This window comes from Osmerus eperlanus, chromosome 14, assembly GCF_963692335.1.
Source record: "Osmerus eperlanus chromosome 14, fOsmEpe2.1, whole genome shotgun sequence".
Lineage (NCBI taxonomy): Eukaryota > Metazoa > Chordata > Actinopteri > Osmeriformes > Osmeridae > Osmerus > Osmerus eperlanus.
Genome location: NC_085031.1, coordinates 7,700,371 through 7,725,626, shown reverse-complemented (window position 1 = coordinate 7,725,626; position 25,256 = coordinate 7,700,371). Strand labels below are relative to the sequence as shown.

Below are 25,256 nucleotides of genomic sequence, written 5' to 3'. Positions count from 1 at the left end.
CATTGATTAGAAAATATATATAAAGTTCTATGTGCTCGCTATAACTTCTATTGGAGCCGTCATCGCAATTAATCACTCGTGCAGTGCATGTCCGCGAATATGTTTAATAGTATTTTTCTATTGTCTATTTCTATTTTCTATTGTCAATCTATTAGCCTATCTATTTTTATCTAAAGTGGAAGCAAAATGATTTCCTCAAGCATAGCCTCCATTATTTATGAAATGGTAAAAAATAATACATAGATGTCTGCTAATAAGGTGACACGGTAACATACTTCTTCTTTTTTTTTGAGCACCGAAGACCCATTTTGACCCAGGAAAATCCCTGGACAGTACAATATACTGTATAGACAGCACTATGTCTGTGTGTATCTGTGTGTAGGTGGCCAAGGCTGTGTCCCAGGCGCTGAACAGATGTGTGAACTGCCTGCCCGGACAGAGAGAGGTGGACAACGCCATCCGCACAGTGGGAGAGGCCAGCAAGAGGCTACTGGCCGACTCTGTAAGTCATCTTAATGTTCTGCCGCCTGACACTTTTGTAAGATGTGAAAATATTTATATAACAATTTTTATCGTTTTACTAAGTATTCTTATATTTTTAAAAAGATTGCTCTAATCACCAAAATACTGTTAGAAATAAGAATTTCTGAACCTTAATTTCCCCCTCCTCTCCCCTCCTCTATTCTCCTGTCTGCATCTCTCTCCTCCCCTCCTGGATTCTTCTGTCCCTCGCTCTCTTCTCTTCTTTCCTCCATCCCTTCCTTCTTACCTCCCAAGTTCCCAGCCAGCGGGAAGAGTTTCCAGGAGGCTCAGGCTAACCTCAACCAGGCGGCGGCTGGCCTCAACCAGTCTGCCAATGAGCTGGTGCAGTCCTCACGTGGCACCACTCAGGACCTGGCGAAGGCCACCGGCAAGTTCGGTCAGGACTTTAATGAGTTCCTGGGAGCTGGTGTGGACATGGCGGGCCACTCGCAGGTAGTGTAGGGGTAGGGGGGAGGAGAGAGAGAGACACCTACCACTAGTGATCCGTTTTCCCCCTGCATGTCTGACCCCTGTCAAGTGACATCACATTCCCCCATTATGCTTGACACAAGTGCATGTCATCGACCCCATTAACCCTGTTTACCCTCCATCTTCTCCTGCAGTCCAAGGAGGACCAGACCCAGGTGGTGTCCAACCTGAAGACTATTTCCATGTCTTCCAGTAAGCTCCTGTTGGCTTCCAAGGTCCTCTCCACAGACCCCAACTCCCCAAACCTCAAGAACCAACTAGCAGCCGCTGCACGGTAAGAACCTAAAACAGTTCCTGATCATTGCACCACATCTCCGCTCATCTAATGAAACTAGTCCCTGGTCCCATAGCATAGGTGGTTCTAAGTTCTGGAACTTGATAGAAATCCAGTACAGTTCTGTCTGTTTGGGATTTTGCTGCAGGGCAGAGTGTGCGTTCATATGTTTGTGTGGTGCACCTATGATGATGATGAATGGTAATTATGTCATGATGCCTCTAGACCTGTTGTTCTAGTATCATACACACACACACACACACAAATCATATACACGCACACACCCATGCATGGATTTACAAAAAAGAAACACCCACAAGCAAACACCCACACACAGATTCAGTATCACATACTGTTACGTAATAAACACACGCACATAAATGTGCAATAAACCAACCCTATTGAGTATGGGCAGCATCACAGTGCATAACAAGGTGCCTGAAAATACCGTAGCAGTTTTTCTGGCATGTGCTTGAGTGCTGTATTCCTTCTGTCCCCACCACACCTGGTTGTCTTTGTATTGAGAGAACTTTGACAGTGGAGATGTCTGTTGAGATGCCAAGCGGGAGAGCACTGGAGCGGGTGTGGGCGAAGTCTAATTTACAGCGGCTGTCGCTCTCCATCCCTCTCTACCCCTTTACACACACACACACTCAATCACACATGCGGTCTGTCACTGGGTCTCTCACTCACTCTCTCTTTCCCTCATGTCATTTCAACATCTCTCCCTCCCCCTCTTGCTCTCTCCCTATCTCTTACTCTCTCTCTCTTTCTCTCAATATCTCTGTCTACCTCACCTCCTCCCCGTCCACAGTGCCGTCACGGACAGCATCAACCAGCTGATCACCATGTGTACGCAGCAGGCACCAGGCCAGAAGGAGTGCGACAATGCTCTCCGGGAGCTAGAGGTACAGTCCCCCTCTTCCTTTTAATTCATAAGAGCGTCTGCTAAAAAAAAAATGACTAAATGTAATTCCTTCTCTCCTTTTTTCCCCCGCTGTTGTTTTTGTTTGCACAGTATCTTCTGTGTGAACAGTTTTTCTGAGATGACTCACCAAGTGTTGCATGTGTGAATGCTACTGAGTTAGTGGTTGCTAAGGCGTTGTGTGTGTGTGTCTGTGTGTGTGTACAGTGAATGTTTTTCATAGTATTGGCCTGACACTGGGGAGGGATTCACTGTTGATGTTCTGCTATTCTCTCCAGATGGATTCTGAGGACGCCCTCAACGTTATTCATAAAAATCGGAAATTAGGATTTAAATGTACTATTCTGTAGAGTTGTTGTAGTCTGCAAGAGGAATCTTCTGTTTTGAATAGTTATAAGTATGTCTATTTGTTTTGATGGTGGAGATCATAGATAAGAGTAGTGTGATACTATATCAACCAGAACTACAGTCGCTAGCAAAGGGAAGTATTTGAGGGCTAAATATTGGATGCTATATACTCTAGTTGTTATTCCCAAATGGCCATTTCACCCGGAGTATGTAACTGACAGGTGTGATTGTATGTATGTATGTGTGTGTGTGTGTGTGTGTCATAAGTGTCTGCAGTATTGATGTATTTGACTCTGCATGTATGTGGAGGTGTCTTGACCTGAGCACCATTTCTCTCCAGACTGTTCGAGGGATGCTAGAGAACCCAACCGAAGCCGTCAATGACCTCTCTTACTTTGACTGCATCGACAGTGTCATGGAAAACTCCAAGGTAAGCTAGACATAAAACACCTCATTTTTCCTCTCTCCTGCCTGCCTCCTCCTCCTTCCACCGCCTCCTACCCTCTTCTCCCTCCCTGCTTCTCCATCACTTATTTAAGATTTGTGCCCTGATCCATTCATATTTCTTCCATCTCCCCAACTTCTCCCTCCTTGCTTCTACCCATCTTCTACTCTTCACTGTTAACTACCTCTTCTTCTCTTCTGTGGGGAGACATGTACTTTATCGTGATAATGAAAACAAGGGCCATGTACTCTTTCAGTTGTAAACATTGATAGGAGGGAGTCAGGTGGCTGAGCGGTTAGGGAATCGGGCTAGTAATCCGAAGGTTGCCAGTTCGATTCCTGGTCATGCCAACTGACGTTGTGTCCTTGGGCAAGGCACTTCACCCTACTTGCCTCAGGGGGAATGTCCCTGTACTTACTGTAAGTCGCTCTGGATAAGAGCGTCTGCTAAATGACTAAATGTAAATGATAGGGGAAAAAATGGCTGACTTCAATACATACAGTACATCATCATAACGCCATTTCATTGGTGGCATTTAATAAAATTCATACAGTAATTACAATAACGTCTTCCTGTAACTTGAAGAATTTTTAGTTTAAAGGGTCTGTTTTAATAAAATTTCAAATGTTTTCAACTAAAACTGTCAAGTTATTTACCTTCGCCCCTTAGGTCCTTGGAGAAGCCATGGCTGGAATATCCCAAAATGCCAAGAACAGTAACCTGCCTGAGTTTGGGGACTCTGTGAGCGCTGGCTCCAAAGCCTTGTGCGGCCTCACTGAAGCAGCCGCTCAGGTAATCCATGTCGCTGTTATTGTGTATATTCCATTGTGTGTTTCCTCTGTTTTGTATTACTTATTCTCTCAACTATACACACAGAGTTTCAACTTAGACTCAAGTTGCAGAGGGGTTCTTCTAACCCAGTAGAAACTGCTATTGTACAGTCAGAGCCCATAGGGGAACAATGTGATGCATGCTAGACGATGAGTCACGCTCAAATACACCTGGCCTAATTGTGCTCTCAGCCAATTGGAAGACTCGTTACTAAGGCCCCAATGCGTGAGACATTTGTTTGAAACATCTGGAGCAAGGGGGAGTGGGGAGCTTTTCAGTAGTGGATTTACTCACTTTTCATGCATGTACACACACAATACATCTTTATCATCTTACAGCAAAGGCAAAAACAAGCACAAATATTATTCTTTGGAAGAATTCAGATCTAGCTCTTAAGTTTCTCTTCAGTATCTATTTTGCGTGCACGCACACACACACACACACACACATTGACACACACACAAAAAATACGAGGTAGATTACGTTCTGTGTGCTTTCCTCTGAAATCTCCACTCACAACCAATCACTACCTGCTCCTCTTCCAGCACTCTCTCATTGTGCTTTCAAATAGCTCTCAAATAGGGCACATGCAGTAGACAACTGCATGTGACGTCATGTGCGTTGGTTGTTGCCATGGTAAAAATGACCAAAATCCTGTAGCTAAAACTTTGCATCAACACATCTTAACTGTGGATTTCCATGATCAGGATGTATGTTTAAATGTCCTGTTTAGGTCTACTGTATAATTTGTTAAACAAAAGATACTTTGGTTTAAGACTCAATATTAAGATTGGTACAGTATTATACTAAACCTAACTGGTTTGTTTATGTCAAAACAATTTCTTATTGGCTGGATTTTTGTGAATCAACCAATGATCTTCCTTGATCTTGCAGGGTGCCTACCTGGTGGGTGTGTCAGACGCCAACAGCCATGCCGGTCAGAAGGGGCTGGTGGACCCTGCCCAGTTTGCCCGTGCCAACCAGTCCATCCAGATGGCATGCCAGAACCTAGTGGACCCAGCTTGTACACAGTCCCAGGTAGAAGAACGCACACATGCTCACACACACGAGGAATCAAACTCAAACATGCACACACATCATGAATGAATGAGCACAAACTCTCATTCTTGAATGAGCAGAGACTTCTGTGTGCTCGATCACTTACCCATCCATGTGTTCATTGTGACAATGACCTGTGCAAAGTGTTGTTCACAAAAATGATAAATCTGTCTGTGTGACTTCCACGTCTCATAACTTAAAGGTACTTTATAGGTTAAAAACTAAAACTGACAAAACATATTGTTAACAAGGTCCTTTGGGAGTTGTTTAGCAACACAGACAGCTCAGTGCCAGTGTAATGTCAACTTCAAATTTTCCAGCCAATTATATTCCAACATTCCGGTTCCTTCTCATCTGGTGAGATGGTCTTATCTTCTTGGTTTATTTAGTCAAGCCAGTTTGAGCTGAAGGTAAGCACGGTAGTTCAGACAGGATGGGGGGTGCTGTTTCTTAAGTTAACTTATAATGTTACCTATTGAAGCATTAATTGCCTCATCGGTCAATGCCAATGGACACTCCCACTTCATGACACTTCTCTTGTCATTTCCCAAGGTCCTCTCTGCCGCCACCATTGTTGCCAAACACACCTCTGCTCTCTGCAATGCCTGCCGCCTCGCCTCTTCCAAGACCGCAAACCCAGTTGCCAAGCGACAGTTTGTACAGTCTGCCAAAGAAGTGGCTAACAGCACTGCCAATCTGGTCAAGTCAATCAAAGTAAATCACAGTCCCACTGAGTTTTATTTTAAATATTATAATAATTCTGAGCGGTTGGAAATTTGGATTCGGTGAATTATATTTATTTGAAAGCAAAACGAATATATTGTGAATGTGACTGCAGATGAGAACTTTTTGTAGACTTTATAAGGCTTTTGAACTGGTTCTGGAGAATAAACTTGTTTTTGATTTTGTTGAGAACGCAATAACAAAACACAGCCGTTATTCATCAAGCTTAAGGCTGTAGTCCGTTTAGAGATCTCTGCAGACACACAGAATGTGGTGGGGCATGTAGCCTATATAGGAGGGTTGTAATATGAGTGAAATGTACGTAAAGTATTACAAAGGTAAACTAATGTTGCATGATGGTCCTTGACCAGGCCCTGGATGGAGCATTCAACCATGAGAACCGACAGAAGTGTAAAGCGGCTACAGGCCCCCTGATCGAGGCTGTAGACAACCTGACAGCCTTCGCCTCCAACCCAGAATTTGCCAGCGTGCCTGCTCAAATAAGCCCTGAGGTACCTCATTGTACTAAGTAGCACCAGTAACCTGCCCTCTTAAACTCTACAGATCAATAGTGTGACACTATTGTGACCCACAGCGGTGGTCATTCGAGTTACATTATTTGTGTGAAGATTGAATTTATAATATAATCTTTTAAAGTATTATGATATTATTGCCTTCCTGCACAAGCTGCTGTTTGTGGGAGAGTATATATTAATGTTATGTTCCGTTTACATGCCCAGCAAATTTAAGCCAATTTTGTCTCACTTTGTCAGATAAGTCATTCATCATAAAAGATTCAACCCTTAAATCTGTCAGGGTCACGCAGCCATGGAGCCCATTGTGGTGGCAGCCAAGACCATGCTGGAGAGCTCCACGGGCCTGATCCAGACCGCACGTTCCCTGGCCGTCAACCCCAAGGACCCACCCAAGTGGTCTGTCCTGGCGGGGCACTCCAGGACCGTGTCCGACTCCATCAAGAAACTGATCACCAACATGAGGTATGACTAGAGTGGAAGTTGGATGTTTATTACATCATTTGAGTGGCTAGGGATATGGAAATAGCACAGGAGCTATGAAGGAATTTGTCAAATAAACTAAATATTTCTCAATATATATACAGTTAGGTCCATAAATATTTGGACATTGACACAATTTTCATTATTTTGGCTCTGTATACCACCACAATGGATTTGAAATGAAACAATCAAGATGTGTTTTAAGTGCAGACTTTCAGCTTTAATTTCAGGGTATTTACATCCAAATCAGGTGAACGGTGTAGGAATTACAACACATTTGATATGTGGCCCCCCCCTTTTTAAGGGACCAAAAGTAATTGGACAATTGGCTGCTCAGCTGTTCCATGGCCAGGTGTATGTTATTCCCTCATGGGAGTTCGTTATTTCATTGACAAGGAGCAGATAAAAGGTCTAGAGTTCATTTCAAGTATGGTATTTGTGTTTGGAATCTGTTGCTGTCAACTCTCAATATGAAGTCCAAAGAGCTGTCACCATCAGTGAAGCAAGCCATCGTTAGGCTGAAAAATCAAAACAAACCAAACCTATCAGAGAGATAGCAAAAACATTAGGTGTGGCCAAATCAACTGTTTGGTACATTCTTAAAAAGAGAGAACGCACTGGTGAGCTCAGCAACACCAAAAGACCTGGAAGACCACGGAAAACAACTGTGGTGGATGACAGAATAATTATTTCCCTGGTGAAGAAAAACCCCTTCACAACAGTTGGCCAGATCAAGAACACTCTCCAGGAGGTAGGCGTATCTGTGTCAAAGTCAAAAATTAAGAGAAGACTTCACCAGAGTAAATACAGAGGGTTCACCACAAGATGTAAACCATTGGTGAGTCTCAAAAACAGGAAGACCAGATTAGAGTTTGCCAAAAAACATCTAAAAGAGCCTGTACAGTTCTGGAACAACATCCTATGGACAGATGAGACCAAGATCAACTTGTACCAGAATGATGGGAAGAGAAGAGTATGGAGAAGGGAAGGAACTGCTCATGATCCAAAGCATACCACCTCATCAGTGAAGCATGGTGGAGGTAGTGTTATGGCGTGGTCATGTATGGCTGCCAATGGAACTGGTTCCCTTGTATTTATCGATGATGTGACTGCTGACAAAAGCAGTAGGATGAATTCTGAAGTGTTTCTGGCAATATTATCTGCTCAGATTCAGCCAAATGCTTCAGAACTCATAGGACGGCGCTTCACAGTGCAGATGGACAATGACCCGAAGCATACTGCGAAAGCAACCAAAGAGTTTTTTAAGGCAAAGAAGTGGAATGTTCTGCAATGGCCAAGTCAATCACCTGACCTAAATCCAATTGAGCATGCATTTCACTTGCTAAAGACAAAACTGAAGGGAAAATGCCCCAAGAACAAGCAGGAACTGAAGACAGTTGCAGTAGAGGCCTGGCAGAGCATCACCAGGGACGAATCCCAGCGTCTGGTGATGTCTATGGGTTCCAGACTTCAGGCTGTCATTGACTGCAAAGGATTTGCAACCAAGTATTAAAAGTGACAATTAGATTTATGATTATGTTAGTTTGTCCAATTATTTTTGGTCCCTTAAAAAGGGGGGGGCCACATATAAAATGTGTTGTAATTCCTACACCGTTCACCTGATTTGGATGTAAATACCCTGAAATTAAAGCTGAAAGTCTGCACTTAAAGCACATCTTGATTGTTTCATTTCAAATCCATTGTGGTGGTATACAGAGCCAAAATGATGAAAATTGTGTCAATGTCCAAATATTTATGGACCTAACTGTACATTTCAAGTAGTTGTTGTGAAAGTGTTCTGTACTGAAGGCTAGGATACTGCATCTTCTTTTACAGAATCGTTTTTAACCTCATCTGCATTTGACTATACTTCACATTTCAATTAATGCAAATGTTTAATCACCATGCAGCACATGCAGAGACGCGTTGCACAAAATCGGAATTGGCCAAGGGAATGCCTTGTTTTTTGTCATTAAGATGGGGCCGTTTAATGTCTTATCTGACATTGATTATTTGTGTGTACAGAGATAAAGCCCCAGGCCAAAGGGAGTGTGACGAAGCCATCGAGGTTCTTAACAACTGTATCCGAGAAGTCGACCAGGCCTCCCTGGCAGCCATCAGCCAACAGCTCACTCCCAGAGAGGACATCTCCCACGAGGTTTGTGTACCTCTTTTGTTTACATTTAGTCATTTAGCAGACGCTCTTATCCAGAGCGACTTACAGTAAGTACAGGGACATTCCCCCGAGGCAAGTAGGGTGAAGTGCCTTGCCCAAGGACACAACGTCATTTTGCACGGCCGGGAATCGAACTGGCAACCTTCTGATTATTAGCCCGACTCCCTCACCGCTCAGCCATCTGACTCCCTGTTTAATGTGTATGCTATTTGTTTATCAAAATAATATACATAATTAAATGGAAAGGAGGCAGAGGTGTTTGCTTGACTGCTGGCTGTCGTTAGATGGTCATCAGATTACATGATACATGGAAAGTGCTGGAAGTTAATGGAACATGTGTTTGTGTGTCTGCATGCGCCCATCAGGCTCTCCATGATCAGATGGCTGCCTCAGTGCAAGAGATCAGCAATCTGATTGAGCCAGTGGCCATCGCTGCCCGCTCTGAGGCCTCCCACCTGGGACACAAGGTACACGGCTTTCAGACCTCCAATAACTGAAGTTCACAAGTTTAGGCTACATGCAGTATAAGTTGCCTGGGGGGGGGGTGCATTTACTCTTCAAAAAAACTCATTTTTGTAAATTGCCATATAACATACTGTATTTAATTGTTTTGGTAATTTCCTGTGTGTAAATACAGGCATATTATCCCTTCTTATTTTGATATATCTTGCTGCTTTCTCCAGGTGTCTCAGATGGTGAGCTACTTTGAGCCCCTCATAATGGCATCCATCGGCACAGCCTCCAAGATCCTCAATAGCCAGCAGCAGATGGCAGTGTTAGACCAGACCAAAACGCTGGCCGAGTCTGCTCTACAGATGCTCTACACAGCCAAGGAGGCTGGAGGAAACCCCAAGGTCTGCTCTAGTTCTACTGCACTGTCAAGTTGTTCAATTAACTACTGTTACACGATTACTAATGTTACATTTACTACTGTTATACTACTATTACTGTTAAAGGTACAGTAGCTAAATAAAAAAACATTCCCTAAACATGTTGTGTTAGCTAATGAGAGTAGACCTCTGACAGTTGTGTAGCAACACAGACAGCTCAGTGTCAGTGGAATGTCCATTTCTAATTGTTGGAGCAGCCCTCTCTTTCCAGCCATTCCTGTTCCAGCTAATCGCCTTTGGCGAGGCAAACTTTCGTCCTTGTCTTATTTTGTGAAACCACTGCTAATCTAACTCAAGCTGGAGGGAAGTATGGAAGTTCAGACAAGAATTGGGGGCACCGTTTCTCATATTTGAATGTATTAATAATATTACAGTATTATTATATTGTTTAGAATCAAAACTCTTAGGTAGTAGTGGCCGATGTCTCAGTATACTGCACGTTAACATGTGAAGGATATCTAATTATCATGTTATGTGCCTCCTCCCTCCACAGGCGGCCCACACTCAGGAGGCTCTGGAAGAGTCGGTCCAGATGATGAAGGAGGCCGTGGACGACCTGGCCGCTACCCTGAACGAGGCCGCCAGCGCGGCCGGCGCCGTCGGTGGCATGGTGGACTCCATCACCCATTCCATCAATAAAATGGAGGAGAACCCTGGTGAGCCCGAGGGCACCTTTGTGGACTACCAGACCACCATGGTCAAGACTGCCAAGGCCATTGCTGTCACTGTCCAGGAGATGGTGAGTCAAATTGGTTTCTAAATTCTAATAAATGCGGCCTCTTATACTTGTAATGAATGTAACTTTTTTCTTATGAGTAGTACAAGTAATAAAGTGAAATACAAAGTATTTGTTGTGTTGATTTCAGGTGACCAAGTCCAACAACAACCCAGATGAGCTTGGAGGCTTGGCCAACCAGCTAACTAATGAATTTGGAGATCTGGCCACAGAGGCTAAATATGCTGCCATCACTGCTGAAAACGATGAGGTAAAAAACGTCTTCTATTGGTTTGTTAGGCCAACAGCCTCCTCGGTCAGTTGTTGGTGTCTTATGTCAATGCGATACAGAAAATCAAAGACTATTTTACAGCAATGCATAGCACAAGGAAAAAATACAAAATGTAAACATAGCAAACACCCTTTAGGCAGAACTGCATACGCTGTATGGTGAATTAGGCCTACAATTATGACAGTTGGCTCAATCATTGTGCATGTAATGACTTGTGTAATGAAATAAATGTCTAGATGTTTGTGGGGGTCATCTTACTCACCAACTGCATCACGGGCACTGTGCCCTATTTATAATTCCAGATTGGCTCCCACATCAAGAAGCAAGTTGGGGATCTGGGCTTCACCTGTACAGGCCTGGTCACCAAGGCTGGAGCTCTGCAGTGCAGCCCCAATGATGCCTTCACAAAGAAGGAGCTGATCGATAGCGCTCGGAAGGTCTCCGAAAAGGTGAGCAATAACCACAAGTCTAGTAGGGGAACTCTCAGTATATAGTCACAGTAGTGCAGGAATTTGACTTCCTTAAGCACCATTTTATATACATTGTAGATTCCATATATGCTATACATATAGAATACAGTACATGCAATATACAGTATTATATGTAGTACTGTAAATAATGTGTGTATATATACAGGTTTGTGCAATATCATATATATATATTCCATAGTTCTCTATTTACTGTAAATTGAGATTGAATCTTCTCTCATCCTCAGGTGTCCCACGTGTTGGCAGCTCTGCAGGCTGGTAACCGTGGCACCCAGGCTTGTATCACTGCAGCCAGTGCTGTGTCGGGCATCATCGCTGACCTGGATACCACTATCATGTTCGCCACAGCTGGCACACTTAACCGCGAGAATTCCGAAACCTTCGCCGACCATAGGTAGGGCAACGACCATTTGGAATGGAGTATGGAGTGGAATGATCAAATCACTGACATTTTCCTGTATTCTGTGTTTTAATTAAATGCGCTCACTATGGCAGACACAGTATTTTATTTTATGGTAATGCTATGCTTCACTATACTGTGTCATATAGAACACAAACATAATAGTAACAGTATATTATTATGTACAATCTAAAGTGAGAGCATCTAATTCCTTCTGATAATGTGTATCTGTCAGTTGACCCTGCGACAATGCTTGTCCCCCAGGGAGCATATCCTGAAGACTGCTAAGGCCCTGGTGGAGGACACCAAGCTGCTGGTCTCTGGTGCCGGGGCCAGCCAGGAGAGACTGGCCCAGGCCGCACAGTCCTCAGTCACGACCATCACCAAACTGGCCGATGTGGTCAAGCTGGGTGCTGCCAGCCTGGGTGCAGAAGATCCTGAAACACAGGTAGAACACCTGAAACGCAACACCTGAAACACAGGTAGAACACCTGAAACACAGGTAGAACACCTGAAACGCAACACCTGAAACACAGGTAGAACACCTGAAACACAGGTAGAACACCTGAAACACAACACGTGAAACACAGGTAGAACACCTGAAACACAACATGTGAAACACAGGTAGAACACCTGAAACACAACACCTGAAACACAGGTAGAACACCTGAAACACAACACCTGAAACACAACACCTGAAACACAACACCTGAAACACAACACCTGAAGCACAGGTAGAACACCTGAAACACAGGTAGAACACAGGCTGCCTGTCGTTGTCCCGGTCTGGCGAGGGACTTCATTTAACTGTGTCTAGTATCAACAATTTAGCTTACGGTACAAGCCAACACATAAAGTACATGTTCAATTCACTGCAAAGGCTGTGTCATGTATAATTGTGTGCTCTGTGTGTGCTTGCTTTCCTTTCCTTATTTGTGGATAAAGGCCCTTTTCTCTGACCATGGGGCTTCACTTTCTGATGATGTGGGTACTCTCCTTGTATCTGAACTCACCCATCCGTCCTGTGTGTGTTTTAGTGTGGAAGAAACGACTGTCTATGATGCAAATTATTAGGATGAAGAAAGACATGTTGGGTGATATCACCCAACATGTCTTTCTTCATCCTAATAATATATAATAATATATCCTAATAATATATTCTATATATATATATACTGTCCACTTCTTTACTCCCTCCACACATTATATACATTTCAGTAGTAGAGTAGACTACAATGGTACTGTATTATACAGTACATGAAAAGGTCAAGGGTGCTTTTACCCTACCTACCTAAAGAGGGAGTTGTTGCATCAGCCTGCAACGTGGAAAGATCAATAGATTTTTTAAATGGGAAAGGCAATCAACAAAAGACAAGGATTTGTACTTGCCTTCCTACTTTCTTTTCAGTTAGTTTGCCACTCTGTGACTGGCTCTGACCGTCACAGATGAGTCAAGGAGGAGACATGCACACCACTCCTTATCATGGTTTCACAGTTGCAGAGAACACACAACACACAGCTGTGCCTTCACTTGTCAAGTTGTGAGCACATCAGCCTTTTACAAACTTCCTGTTTACAGAGTTGGCTGGCTCTGCGTTTTGTGGCCATAGAAGTACCCTTAGCCTATCTGCCGTCTTTATTCATGCAGATGTTTTGCAAAGGGTCCCGTTCTCTCATATTTGGTGGATTTTGGATGTACTTTGCTTTCTTTGCTCTTAGGCTTTGACTAACTAGGCTAACTATTTTGCATAAACCTGGTATTTATTGAGTGTTATTGGCTGGTCCAAATTCTCATATATACAATTGTTTGGCATCTTCCTGTGGCTGTTCTGCCCCCTTAACATCTTTTTTTTTTAATTATCATGCTAGGTAGCATTTGTAGTTAAATAAGAATAATATATAAATAATTATTCTTTGTTGATCTAGTTCAAGGCTGAAACTGAAAAGTTATGTTGGGCCACAATGGTCTTTTGAGGAGTTACAACATAAGAATGCCACTGGGATCCATCCCACTGCCTGCATCACAAGAACCATTCCCATCCTCACTGAGGTTGATTGGCTGGCACGTTCACAGTGGTATCTTGTCCATTCATCATGTTGTGTAGTGGAGTTAATCATGCAATCCTGTGCATGTGTGTCTGCGTGTGGCCTGTGTGTTTGAGTCATTGTGTCCTTGTCTGTGTGTAAGACAGGAAATGCCACCCAACCACATGGGTCACGTCTGCAAAATGTCAACTCACATGTAACTGTTGTGCCCCCTGTAGGTGGTTCTGATCAACGCGGTCAAAGATGTGGCTAAAGCTCTGGGTGACCTCATCAGTGCCACCAAGGCGGCGTCGGGCAAGCCCCATGATGACCCTGCCATGCTGCAGCTGAAGAACTCTGCCAAGGTAAACTAGTCCTTCTCTTGTGTAGAAACACTAAGAAGCAAGTTGACAACCTAGACTACTACTTACATGAAGGTAGTACTCTACATACAGTACAGTTACCATTTCCCATAACCCAGTTTCACATAACCCTCGCACCTGTCATTCATATAGCTCAAACCTGACCACTGTATGTGGTCATAATGAAAGTCTACCATCAGTTTAGCAATGTGGCAGGATGTACCTAATGTCATCTCGTTATTGCATAGCCAGACTACACCTCAGCAGTCCATCATCTACTTTTAGGAGAGAATAAAAGGGTTATTGGGTGTAAAGTGATGTGTGTGTTTGCTCCGTTACCAGTTTGTCTCCTGCAACAGCTCATAAACAGGTCCACACACTTCTCAGTGTCCACCTCTTTGAGGAACTGCTCGTTCACATGCAGGAGACACTCCTGACGTGTCTACAGAGACTTCTTCAATCCTGGTGTCTAGTTTTTCTGCCCTTTTCATTTAGATTTTCCGGTCATTAATCATCTTAGTTAGGGCCAGAAGTATCTGACAACAGCTGAAGAGTAACATTAGACTACCCCCCCCCCCCAACACACACACACACACTGTCTGAAATGCTCTCACAGACAGACAGAAAGGATTACGACAATATAGAAACACACACACACACCCACAGACTCTCCCAACCCCAGATTCAGACATGGAGGTAACATGTCCTACCAGTTTCAGTAGAGCTACATTATACCACGACCCTCGAACTGACACACACACAGACAAACACTTCGCAAAACTGGCTCATGCTTTCTCTGTTTACCGTCTTAGTGTTTACCTCTGTATGTCTTTCTCTCTTGACCTCTATTCTTACCTTACTGTGCATGAAAACGCAACGATACAAGGGTACAAGACGCACAAGGGGTACAACACCATCCCATTTTATTTAGAAAGCCCTGAAGTACAGGTGTCTGTCCCCCCCAGGTGATGGTGACGAACGTGACGTCGCTGCTGAAGACCGTAAAAGCAGTGGAGGATGAAGCCACTAAGGGCACCAGGGGGCTGGAGGCCACTATCGAGCACATCAAACAGGAGCTGGCTGTGAGTGCTACTGTCACAGCAGCTGATGATAGAGTTCATTAGTCAGTGTTATGATGTCATTAAGTTCAAATGAAACTAATGTTGTGATTGTTCCGGTCTCAGGTGTTCAGCAGCTCAGACCCACCTCCTAAAACAGCCACACCAGAGGAGTTCATCCGCATGACCAAAGGCATCACCCTAGCAACTGCCAAAGCAGTGGCTGCTGGGAACTCCTGTCGCCAGGAGGATGTCATTGCCACAGCGAACCTGAGTAGGAGAGCCATCGCTGATATGCTGCACTCGTGCAAGGTAAACAGAATGTTAATACAACAAAACAAACCATAACCATCAGACAACCCTTCATAAAAATTTAAAAAGTCAGGAAACCTGCCAGATAAATAATATTGACAAATTCAGGTTTATTCTAAAATATCTGTCACTGTTTTTACAATTATAGAGTATAACAGAGAGTTACACAAACTTAAAAATTCACAGACCTACTAACTCATGTTTGACTATTGATTCTTCTAACTGCTTTGTTGACTCTTCAATAACTACCATGTAGATTTCACATTTACCCTTCCTTTCTCACTATTTGTATCACATACAAATCACAGCACAACAGTGGAGGACAACAATGGAGTGTATGGATATGTACAGTATATATGACTGTCACACTAAGCTGATGGTCTCCCTCATGTCTCCTTAGCAAGCGGCCTATCACCCTGAGGTCAACATGGAGGTGCAGATGAGAGCCCTGCGCTATGGCAACGAGTGTGCTGTTGGGTACCTGGGTCTGCTCGAACATGTGCTAGTGGTGAGAGGGCTCTGCTGTCACACACACACACTCAAAAACACAACAAACACAAAGCACAACCATGCAAACACACACACTGTACATTTCCTGCTTTTGGATTCCTGCTATTCTCAAGAATCTGTAAGAATATATTTTAATTCACAGATGTTAGAATCTTTAGAGTGCACAGTTCATTGACAGCTAGCTGTTGCTAACCAATCCAGTTCAATCACACAGGTATAACTTCTTCATAATTGAAGAATGAATTTGTGGGTTCAGTAACCCAGTAACAGACCCAGTCTGTTACTGCTGGTCTGGCAATAACAAGCCTTTCAAAGAAAGGTGTCTGCTTACAGTGAAGTGCACATAAAGACCAACAGCCTTCCCACCCTGCTTACGGTCACAAAACTAACAGACCGTGCCCCCAGTGAAATATCGCCCTAGCCAACCCGACCCTGAACCCTTTGTTATTTGACATTTCATGTCCTGTTTCTACAGTGGCTAGCTCTCCGTCCACTTATGGAGTGCCCACTCAGCCACTTGTTTGTGAAGGAAGGGTACAATATAAAATAATAGGAGGGAAATGTTTAGATTAATTAGAAATCCTAATATACATTATGTTGTGAAGCATTTAAATGTTTTTACCAATTTAAACTAGAACATCTAAACAAACCATTGGTTCGGCATTAGATGTTTTTTACCAAGGTAGGTAGGCAGGTGTTAAGCTCCAGTAATATCCAAAGTATTTTTGAGATTTCACTCATGCAGAGTTGTAAAGGGTTAACCATTAACATTTCCACTGGAAGAATGAAGTATCTGTTGTTGCCAGGTATGTTAGGGGTGTCCTCATGAGAAACCCAATAGAAGATGCATCAAGCTGTTATCTTAGCTAAAATTAGTTCATTTCCAGTTTATTGGTTCAATAACATCACAGTTATCTTTCACTTGCATGCCTCCATTTGTATGTCCATGAATGCAGTGTAAATATAAAATTCCCACATATGAAAAAAAAGTTAAGAAAAAAAGAAATGATTTTGCCCCCTCTATTCTTCCTCCATCCAAACATTTTGTCAATGTTCCATCAATGTTCCATCAATGTTGACTGTGATAGCCGGTGAGTAAGGCAACATGATTGACCTGCACGAGTGTGGAGCAGCTTTGGTTGGGTGCCTTGGGACATACTTACAATTCAGCAGGTCTCATAAGAATAACCCCATCTCTCCTTACCTGACTCTGAGCAGACATTAACCCCTTTGGATCTTTAGATGAATGCCATGAACTACAGTGTATCACATGATGGAACAAAACCATGTGAAAGGTTTGATGTAAACTAACATGATCAGGCTCACAATCCTTTTTTAAATAAAATGGCTAATTTGAGAATGGTGCACCCCCCCCCCTCTTATTTTTTTGTTGCATGAAGGTTTGTGTGTGTGTGTTACCGTGCGTTTAACATACCATGCCATTCTTTGACGCTCATTTTGAAAAAATGTTCTGGTGCCATTCAAGTGGGGCACGGGTGATAGAGCAACCATCCTATGTGTGAATGTGCCGCTCATGTGTGTGAATGTGCTGCTCATGTGTGTGAATGTGCTGCTCATGTGTGTGAATGTGCTGCTCATGTGTGTGAATGTGCTCCTTATCTGTGTAAAAGGGCTGCTCGCTGCGTGATTCGTGTGTGTGTGCATGTGTGTGCAGACATGATGCATTGGCGTGTGGCTGCTGTATTAGTCACTGTCATTCTACGCATTCCCATGCAGCCACTCTCATGCGTCTCCTGTCTTTTCTTAGTAGCGCATTTATACGAACTTGAGCACGGTATGCCTATTCGCTGTGGGCCTGTGGGCACAGATAGCTCCAGTAATGTCCTGCACCTGTCATCCGCCACCCACGACCTGGCGAGGGCGCCTCAGTAGAGGACACTCTGAGGACTGTCACTTAGACTGGAGCCAGCTTCCCCCCCCCATGAGCCAGAGACAGGCAAACTGTTATTTGAGCTGAAGTGACAATGGTTGCCATGTTGGCCCAAAAGGTTCCAGGGCTTAAATTAAATGAACAAGCTTTTGGTTCTGGAACCTCTGGTTCACACTCTGTACACTCTACGATTCTTCGGCAGGCCACCCTTTGTCACAGTCAGGAAAGCCCTTTTAAATCTCTGACACTTCCCAATCTATTATTGTCCTAAACAAGACCACAATAGTAACTGGTGGTGTCCTTATATGTGTAGTCTGAATTGACCACATTTATATGTCCAAACAGTTAAATACCTTACGCTTCGTCACCCTAACTTATTCTTAACGGAAGACACAAATTTCAAAATGTTCAACAAGCCCATTTTATTATTGTGATATGGGATGGATGTTTGAGAGATGCGAGCTGTACCCCTACAACCATAGTATGCAAAGTGAGACTTGTTCTTATTACACCTCCTACTGTATGTCAATTAATTACGCATGTTTGAACACAGAGGTTGTCGTGTTTCCAGAGCCATCTGATGGTTGTCCCTTTTTTGTCCCCTTCCAACAGATAATCCACAAGCCCACCCATGAGCTCAAGCAGCAGCTGGCCACCTACTCGAAGCGCGTGGCTGGGTCTGTCACAGAGCTCATTCAGGCTGCGGAGGCCATGAAAGGTAGTTTGACCTACGGGCTTTCAGATATCCAAACTACACACACACCCTACGCGCACTCTTCCTCTCTCACATCTCCCGTTCTATAGACTGTGTATAGGTTCCATAGTTCACTTCCTCATAGTTTTCTCCTCCACTTCAGTCCTTATCCACTTTCCCTCTCTGATCTGATAGTACAAGATATGCAATACCAGTACGGACCATAGCAGTATGGATGAATATCAATAGCCTATAAACAGTGGTGGTCTGATTGGCAAGGGCAAACCAACGAGGTCAAGATGAAGTATGTCCTTGGAATGAGACGCAGCCAAAGTATGTCTTAAGAGGAGGAGGGGGGGGGGGGGGCTGCCTCGCTGTTGACAGCCTCATTTTCACCAGTGCTTCTCAGCTGATGTCCCCAGGCCCTTCTCCTCTTACACACGACCATCTCCACACTCCCCCCTGCTCTGAAGGTGTCAAGTACAAACTGCATCGTCCTCAAGGCAACAGCATGACTGCATCAACCACCGATGTTGTGATCCCACCCCCCACCCCCACCCCCCCCCACCCCCAAAAGAAAAAACACCCCCTTGCTTATTTCGACAAGCAATCTTCAACAGCTCTCATGTAAGAGGACTTAAGTGTAAGAGAACCCTGCTGGCTTTCGTGGTGATAATGCCACATCTTGATTTAAGGGCAGATGAAAATGGGATGTCTATATCTGCCCTTTGAGAGAGAAGGAGCAGGAGATTGATGTGGTTGGCTGGAAGTGGTAAAAGGCCCACTGAAAAGAACATCAATTCGCCAGTATTAAATACTGCAGTAGTCATTTCCAAATAGTTTGAGAATGGATTTACTAGTCTACGTCTCTATACTTAGCCAATATCAAATCACAGGGAATGTTATGTAATATATTTTCTTATGTATCATCATTATATCGTTATAAGACACAGAGAATGTACAAGTGGACATGTAAAAGTTCAGTAGTATATTACAGCATGTGTCCTATGCCCTAACATTCCTGAAGGATAGTAACTGTGCATGATCCCTGACTTTGGGGATTGCATGCTTTTGATGAAGGCCAAAGAGTGAAATATTTACAGTGCATGTGAGGTTTGGTCAATAGTCATTAATGACTTCGGCTGATTGTTTCTTACAGGAACAGAATGGGTGGACCCCGAAGATCCAACCGTAATCGCAGAGAACGAGCTCTTAGGAGCAGCAGCCGCCATCGAAGCTGCCGCCAAGAAGCTGGAGCAGCTGCGGCCCCGGACCAAGCCCAAGGTGAGAGGGCTTCTTCCACCTGCCTCAGGGCTTCCCATGGCTCACACCTCCACCCTGCTAGCTTAACCTCAGCCCTTCCCTCAGCCCCGCTGTTGCTCACAGCCTGCGTGCAATACTCCTCAACTGGTGGTGCAGGTCTTGACTCTTGACCTCAGGCGTAGCAGCTTCAAAACGCATTGCCTTTGTTAGCTTGTGCATTTTAAAGAGAGGACTTGGCGGTGGTTAAGTAGTTGACACCCATGGGTCCTTGTGGAAATTGCACAGAACCACACTATTAACATCAGAATGGGTGTGCTACTGTGTTGTGATGGTGTTCAAAACGGGTACTTGCACAGTCACGTCAAGGTAGTTGCATTGTGTTTGTCAACTAAAGCATACTTGCTGTCTCTGTAAACAGGAAGCTGATGAGAGCCTGAACTTCGAGGAGCAGATCCTTGAGGCGGCCAAATCGATTGCGGCCGCTACCAGTGCACTGGTGAAAGCTGCCTCAGCTGCCCAGAGGGAACTGGTCGCCCAGGGAAAGGTAAGCCTTCTCAGGTTTCATTGTAGCAAAGTGCTTAATGATCCCTGGCCCTATCCTGAAGTCTCATAAAGATTCTCATTCTGTGTTGACACTCTCTTCAACCCTCCTTTGTGCCCGTCTCCTAGGTTGGTGCCATCCCAGCCAACGCAGCGGATGATGGACAGTGGTCTCAGGGTCTCATTTCAGCTGTAAGTGTCATGATGTCTCACACTATTTGATTCTCACAGCAAATCGTCCTCACTAACATACTCCACACATGCGTCAGGCCCGTATGGTTGCAGCAGCCACCAACAACCTGTGCGAGGCAGCCAACTCTGCAGTGCAGGGCCACGCCAGCGAGGAGAAGCTCATCTCCTCCGCTAAGCAGGTGGCCGCCTCCACGGCCCAGCTTCTGGTGGCCTGCAAAGTCAAGGCGGACCAGGACTCCCAGACCATGAAGAGGCTACAGGTCGGTGTGCCCGTGTGCGTGTGTGGGGGGGGGAGGGGCAGAGAGGCGGTGTTCATATTTTGGTTGGTGTCTCAGTTTCTAGGTTTGCATGTGGCTCCCCTTATGTGTACAGCTGTCACATCAGGCTTAGGTTGTCTATATTTATCCCAGTTTAAAGCAAGACGTTATATGCAGCTTTTATTTAATACAAACTAAGTAGCACTTCAGGTTGGAACACTGCTAGGAACCACAGTTTATATTGATTGGAATCCTGCAAAGGGAGTGGGAATGTTGAATTTAGTTGGGTCGTGTGGGCATGTCGCTTTGAATAAAAGTGCCTGCTACATGAATACAATTTAAATGTTAATTCAGGAATAATGGACGTAAGAAAGAAAAATATTCCAGCACACTGTAGTTAACTTTGGTGTACGCTGAAAGTGGTCCACTCATCTCATATCCCAACTTACAGAAATGTCCTGTAAGGTTGTCATGGTTGACATATTGCCAACAATTTTCAATAGGTGACAGGAAATGTATAAAGTTCAAAAAGTACACTAACGTATTTAAAGCAACCCTGTGTCAATTCTAGATGTCCAAGTATGTGGTTAGTTTCCACATACAGTACATTTACATTACATTACATTTAGTCATTTAGCAGACACTTTAAACAACCATGATCCCATCCACTCCTTAGATATAGTGTGTCCAGGGCTGTGAATAAGTCAGCTAGCTCTAGGCACACCAAGCACATCAGGGAATCTCATAATCTGTGGTCCAATCAGCAAAGACTTATCTCCTTCTTCTCCGAGCCTGCAGCTGCCACTGGGGGTCATTCCCATTTGTTTATACCATCATCCAGTACATAGACTTGAGATGTTCAATCCGCTGCTAGAAACTTTAGCCTCTGTCTATGATTTCTGCGACACTAAAGAATTTGCACACGACAGTCATTGAGTCCTTTCCCTTTTGGAAAGAAGAGTGTGATTAGGCCTCCTCACGGTGCCTGGCCTCATTTATAAAGGTGCGTACGCATAAAAACCATGCATACTCAACCTCTGTACACAAGTCGGCATTTATTACAAAAAGGAAAAAAGTACTTGAGACTACACACATTCCCATGTGGCTCTAGATCATGCGTAGGCACATTCTGATGAGAAGGGAACAAAGCACCTTTATGCACTGCCTTTATTTAAAAAAAGATATATCAGGGGTGGGAATCTTTTGGTACCTTTCGAATCGATTCTTGGGGTCACGATTCGATTAAAAATCGATTCACGATTTTTTAATTAAATTTCAATTCAATATATGCTTACAGAATATTAAAAAACAACTAGAAAAAACAACAACTAGAAAATCTATTATTTTAATTTGTGAATCGATGTCAATCGCTAGAAGACTGAATCGAGATTCATATGTGAATATGTGTATATTGATTTTCCCCACCACCCCTACTAGGTAGTGTGCTAGTATGGATGTGGATATGAACTGAGTTAAATTAATTATCAATTGGTTTGAGTGAGATTTGAACCAGGGGTACCGTGTTTAGCAGTAGACTCAATGGTACACATGCTTACCCACTGAGCCAAAGAGGGTTCCTGAAAAGTTACTTTCTACAAGACATTGTAATTGCCGTTATGATTTTTCGATTCAATATATGCTTACATAAAAAAATATATATAATTGAAAATCGATTTTTGAAATTTGTGAATCAGTGAATCGCTAAAAGACTCAATCGCGATTCATATGTGAATCAACCCCTAATATGTTTTTTTATTTTTATATTTCATGCTTTATTGGACAGTTTGTAAAGGTCCCATGACATGAAAACTTCACTTTAAGAGGTTATTTAACATTAATATGAGTTCCCCTAGCCTGCCTTTGGTCCCCCGGTGGCTAGAAATTTCGATAGGTGTAAATCAAGCCCTGGGTATTCTTCTCCGCCTTTGAGAAAATGAAATCTTAAACGCTCGGTTTTGAAAATGCTGGTTTTATGATGTCATAAAACCGAAGGTTATCTCACCTTTTCTGCTTTGCCCGCACAGAGAATTTGGCCCACCAATGACAAAATGAGCTACGACCGTGCGAGCGCGATATTGGTTTTCCTCAAGACATCATGGCTTGCAAACGACCGAAGCATGGCAGTTAGCCCCGCCTCTTTCTTCCTCATAGAATTTAAAGCTACAGACACAGAAATAGCACGTCCTGAGGAAAGCTCATTGTGGGACTGCTCGTAGTGGCTGTAATTCTGCACCAAGGCTGAATTTTGGGAAAGAAACTTCAGATACAGTATAAGGGGACCACTAAGGCCTATATAAAAGCATCCAAAAACAGCATGTCATGGGGTCTTTAAGTGAAGTGTGACAGGAAAGGCAGAGAGAAAGGGGGGCTACGGGCAAATTTGATCCCAGGCCACTGCAGTAAGGCATCAGCCTACATTTGAAGTGTGTGTCCATAGAGTGCCAATCTTTATCCAAACTGAGCCTTTCCTCAGTTAAAACAGTGAGCACCGACCTTGCGTCTTGTACCCTTGAACAGCTGTTAAGTATCTGAGAGGTTTATATAGCATTGTGTGTTTATGTCAAGGCAGGGAACAGTCACATTCCAGCATGACATAAATCAGGAGGCGGGGAATTTAACAAAGCCAGCCTAGTGGTGCCCTTGCCAGTGCAGCGCTTCTTTCTCTTAGCAAAGCCTCAAAAGGAGAAAAAAAATCAGACTCCTTGTTTGCAATGCGCCGCCAAGAGTCTCTCAGAGATGTATGTTTTGCTTCAAGTGAGCTACGACGAGCAGCTTTCTTGCCTTTTAAAGTAATCTCCTCAAGTACAGAGAGGGGAGAGTGTTTTGGTTTGCTCGTCTGGCTTTGGTAGGGGCTGACATTTCCTTTCCAGGGGCGAAAGAGAAGTGGATTAGTCATGTTCTTAAGTCTATGTGTGCGTCAGTCACCAATGCTGTACACTTCTGTAAATACCTAACTCATCTCCCAAAACCCTTAGAAATCCAGGTAATATCTACTCAGAGCACAAAATCAGTTTGATTCATGTGAATCCCTGACTGTCAGACAGACTTCTAGGCCCCATTCTAATATTGTTTGGCCTTTAGTTCGGTGGTCATGACTCCCTTTAACCATTCTGACCTTCCACAGGCTGCAGGAAACGCTGTGAAGAGGGCCTCAGATAACTTGGTGAAGGCAGCTCAGAAAGCAGCCTTCGATGCCCAAGATGATCAGGCTGTTGTGGTTAAGAGCAAAATGGTGGGCGGTATTGCCCAGGTAAGTCCTTGAGTTTCATAATTATCCTTAGAATCAAATACTCTGTTCTAAGATTGCATGTGCAATCTTACCTGCACCGTTTGGGGTGTCTATAATCCATTTTGAGTGTGAAAGCTCATTGGTTGTGTTTTGTTGCAGATTATTGCTGCTCAGGAGGAGATGCTGAGGAAGGAGAGAGAGCTGGATGAGGCCAGGAAGAGGCTGGCGCATATCAGACAGCAGCAGTACAAGTTCCTGCCCACAGAGCTTAGAGACGATGGGCAGGAGCAGTGAGATCACACACACACACACTTTTTAGACACACAGCGGAGACAAATCAGATGCTCAGGGCCTCGCCCGGGCTATTATTAGAGAAAACTATATAGTGTTATGCTTTAAAGAGCAATATTGGGCAGAGTAATTAAAGAAATTATTGGGGTAAAAAGTGAAAGTTGTCTATTTTCAATGTGTTTTTCTTAGTTTGTCACTTTCAAGAGCCTTATTACAGTGCCACTGATTGTTTTTTGGATTATGCAAAAAATATATGCAAGTCCTTGAGGTAACTGCGCTTTTCATAGTTTCTATGTTAATAATACAATAGTTAGATCCTTTAGGCTAGCTCTTATATCTAGATTGCATGTCTGCCCAGCATCTACACTCTTTTTACTCAATAAATTGTCGCAAACAAAAAATATATTTTCCTTCACTGCTAGAGCAATACTATTTTTATAGCGAGCACAATGACCATCTGGTTGGAGGTATCTATGCTGTGTTTTTAATTAGAAAAATGCAGCCACCAAAAGTACTGCTGTGGGTGGTGGGTAAGAGTGAAAGTCATACCTGACTGCTCAATGATTTAAACTGTCCACTAGCTATATCATGAAACATAGTGATGTGATTGCCATGAACGAGTGTGGGTCTGGTCATGTTCCAAAGACGACAGTTCAACTCAAACATGGGGGGTTTGTCAGGTGCTCTTTATCTGAACCAAGGACATTTACAGTAACTGCATTTTGATGCAATTTGGACCAGAGGTGCAATGATTTACTGCGATGAAAAATTCATAGAAAGAATAAAAACATATCATTTTTTAAAGATAAATAAAGCTATGAAATGTGTTACCAATGGTATCTTCTATTAAATGTGTATATTAATAAAAGTGATTTGTTTGTCAACGTTTGGAGATCATCAGTTCTGTTTGGCAAGCTGTCTTGTTTGAAGCTCGTAAAGCCATATTTTTTCTTTCTTCAAGACATTGTATTTTTAAATCATTAATGCTATGTTTCTTTGGGTGCTATTGAGTGGTTAAATTGTTAACTGTGTTGTGTCA

The 25,256-nt window shown here is 43.5% G+C and overlaps 1 protein-coding gene and 1 long non-coding RNA gene across 5 annotated transcripts in view; both read left to right on the top strand.

Moving 5' to 3' along the window:
• tln1 (talin 1) overlaps positions 1 to 25,021 on the top strand; it is a 56,637-nt gene extending 31,616 nt beyond the window's left edge. For 2 of the 4 annotated variants that reach the window (XM_062478710.1, XM_062478708.1), the window contains 30 exons: positions 383 to 502; positions 778 to 975; positions 1,146 to 1,285; positions 2,100 to 2,193; positions 2,899 to 2,988; positions 3,673 to 3,795; positions 4,729 to 4,872; positions 5,446 to 5,607; positions 5,988 to 6,128; positions 6,433 to 6,614; positions 8,658 to 8,790; positions 9,174 to 9,275; positions 9,492 to 9,662; positions 10,192 to 10,437; positions 10,565 to 10,684; positions 11,008 to 11,154; positions 11,421 to 11,587; positions 11,858 to 12,041; positions 12,539 to 12,577; positions 13,858 to 13,983; positions 14,946 to 15,062; positions 15,165 to 15,350; positions 15,751 to 15,858; positions 18,364 to 18,469; positions 19,605 to 19,729; positions 20,127 to 20,252; positions 20,378 to 20,440; positions 20,518 to 20,700; positions 23,822 to 23,947; positions 24,086 to 25,021. In XM_062478710.1, the coding sequence (XP_062334694.1) occupies positions 383 to 502; positions 778 to 975; positions 1,146 to 1,285; positions 2,100 to 2,193; positions 2,899 to 2,988; positions 3,673 to 3,795; positions 4,729 to 4,872; positions 5,446 to 5,607; positions 5,988 to 6,128; positions 6,433 to 6,614; positions 8,658 to 8,790; positions 9,174 to 9,275; positions 9,492 to 9,662; positions 10,192 to 10,437; positions 10,565 to 10,684; positions 11,008 to 11,154; positions 11,421 to 11,587; positions 11,858 to 12,041; positions 12,539 to 12,577; positions 13,858 to 13,983; positions 14,946 to 15,062; positions 15,165 to 15,350; positions 15,751 to 15,858; positions 18,364 to 18,469; positions 19,605 to 19,729; positions 20,127 to 20,252; positions 20,378 to 20,440; positions 20,518 to 20,700; positions 23,822 to 23,947; positions 24,086 to 24,220 (4,104 nt within the window). In that variant the 3' untranslated portion in view covers positions 24,221 to 25,021. The remainder of the gene's footprint in view (positions 1 to 382; positions 503 to 777; positions 976 to 1,145; positions 1,286 to 2,099; positions 2,194 to 2,898; positions 2,989 to 3,672; positions 3,796 to 4,728; positions 4,873 to 5,445; positions 5,608 to 5,987; positions 6,129 to 6,432; positions 6,615 to 8,657; positions 8,791 to 9,173; positions 9,276 to 9,491; positions 9,663 to 10,191; positions 10,438 to 10,564; positions 10,685 to 11,007; positions 11,155 to 11,420; positions 11,588 to 11,857; positions 12,042 to 12,538; positions 12,578 to 13,857; positions 13,984 to 14,945; positions 15,063 to 15,164; positions 15,351 to 15,750; positions 15,859 to 18,363; positions 18,470 to 19,604; positions 19,730 to 20,126; positions 20,253 to 20,377; positions 20,441 to 20,517; positions 20,701 to 23,821; positions 23,948 to 24,085) is intronic. The other 2 variants (XM_062478711.1, XM_062478709.1) reach the window with 1 other exon arrangement.
• Positions 20,732 to 21,751, top strand: LOC134033796 (uncharacterized). Its single transcript, XR_009932168.1, has 2 exons — positions 20,732 to 21,287; positions 21,327 to 21,751. It is a non-coding gene; the product is annotated as an uncharacterized LOC134033796 (long non-coding RNA).
• Positions 25,022 to 25,256: the final 235 nt, after the last annotated feature.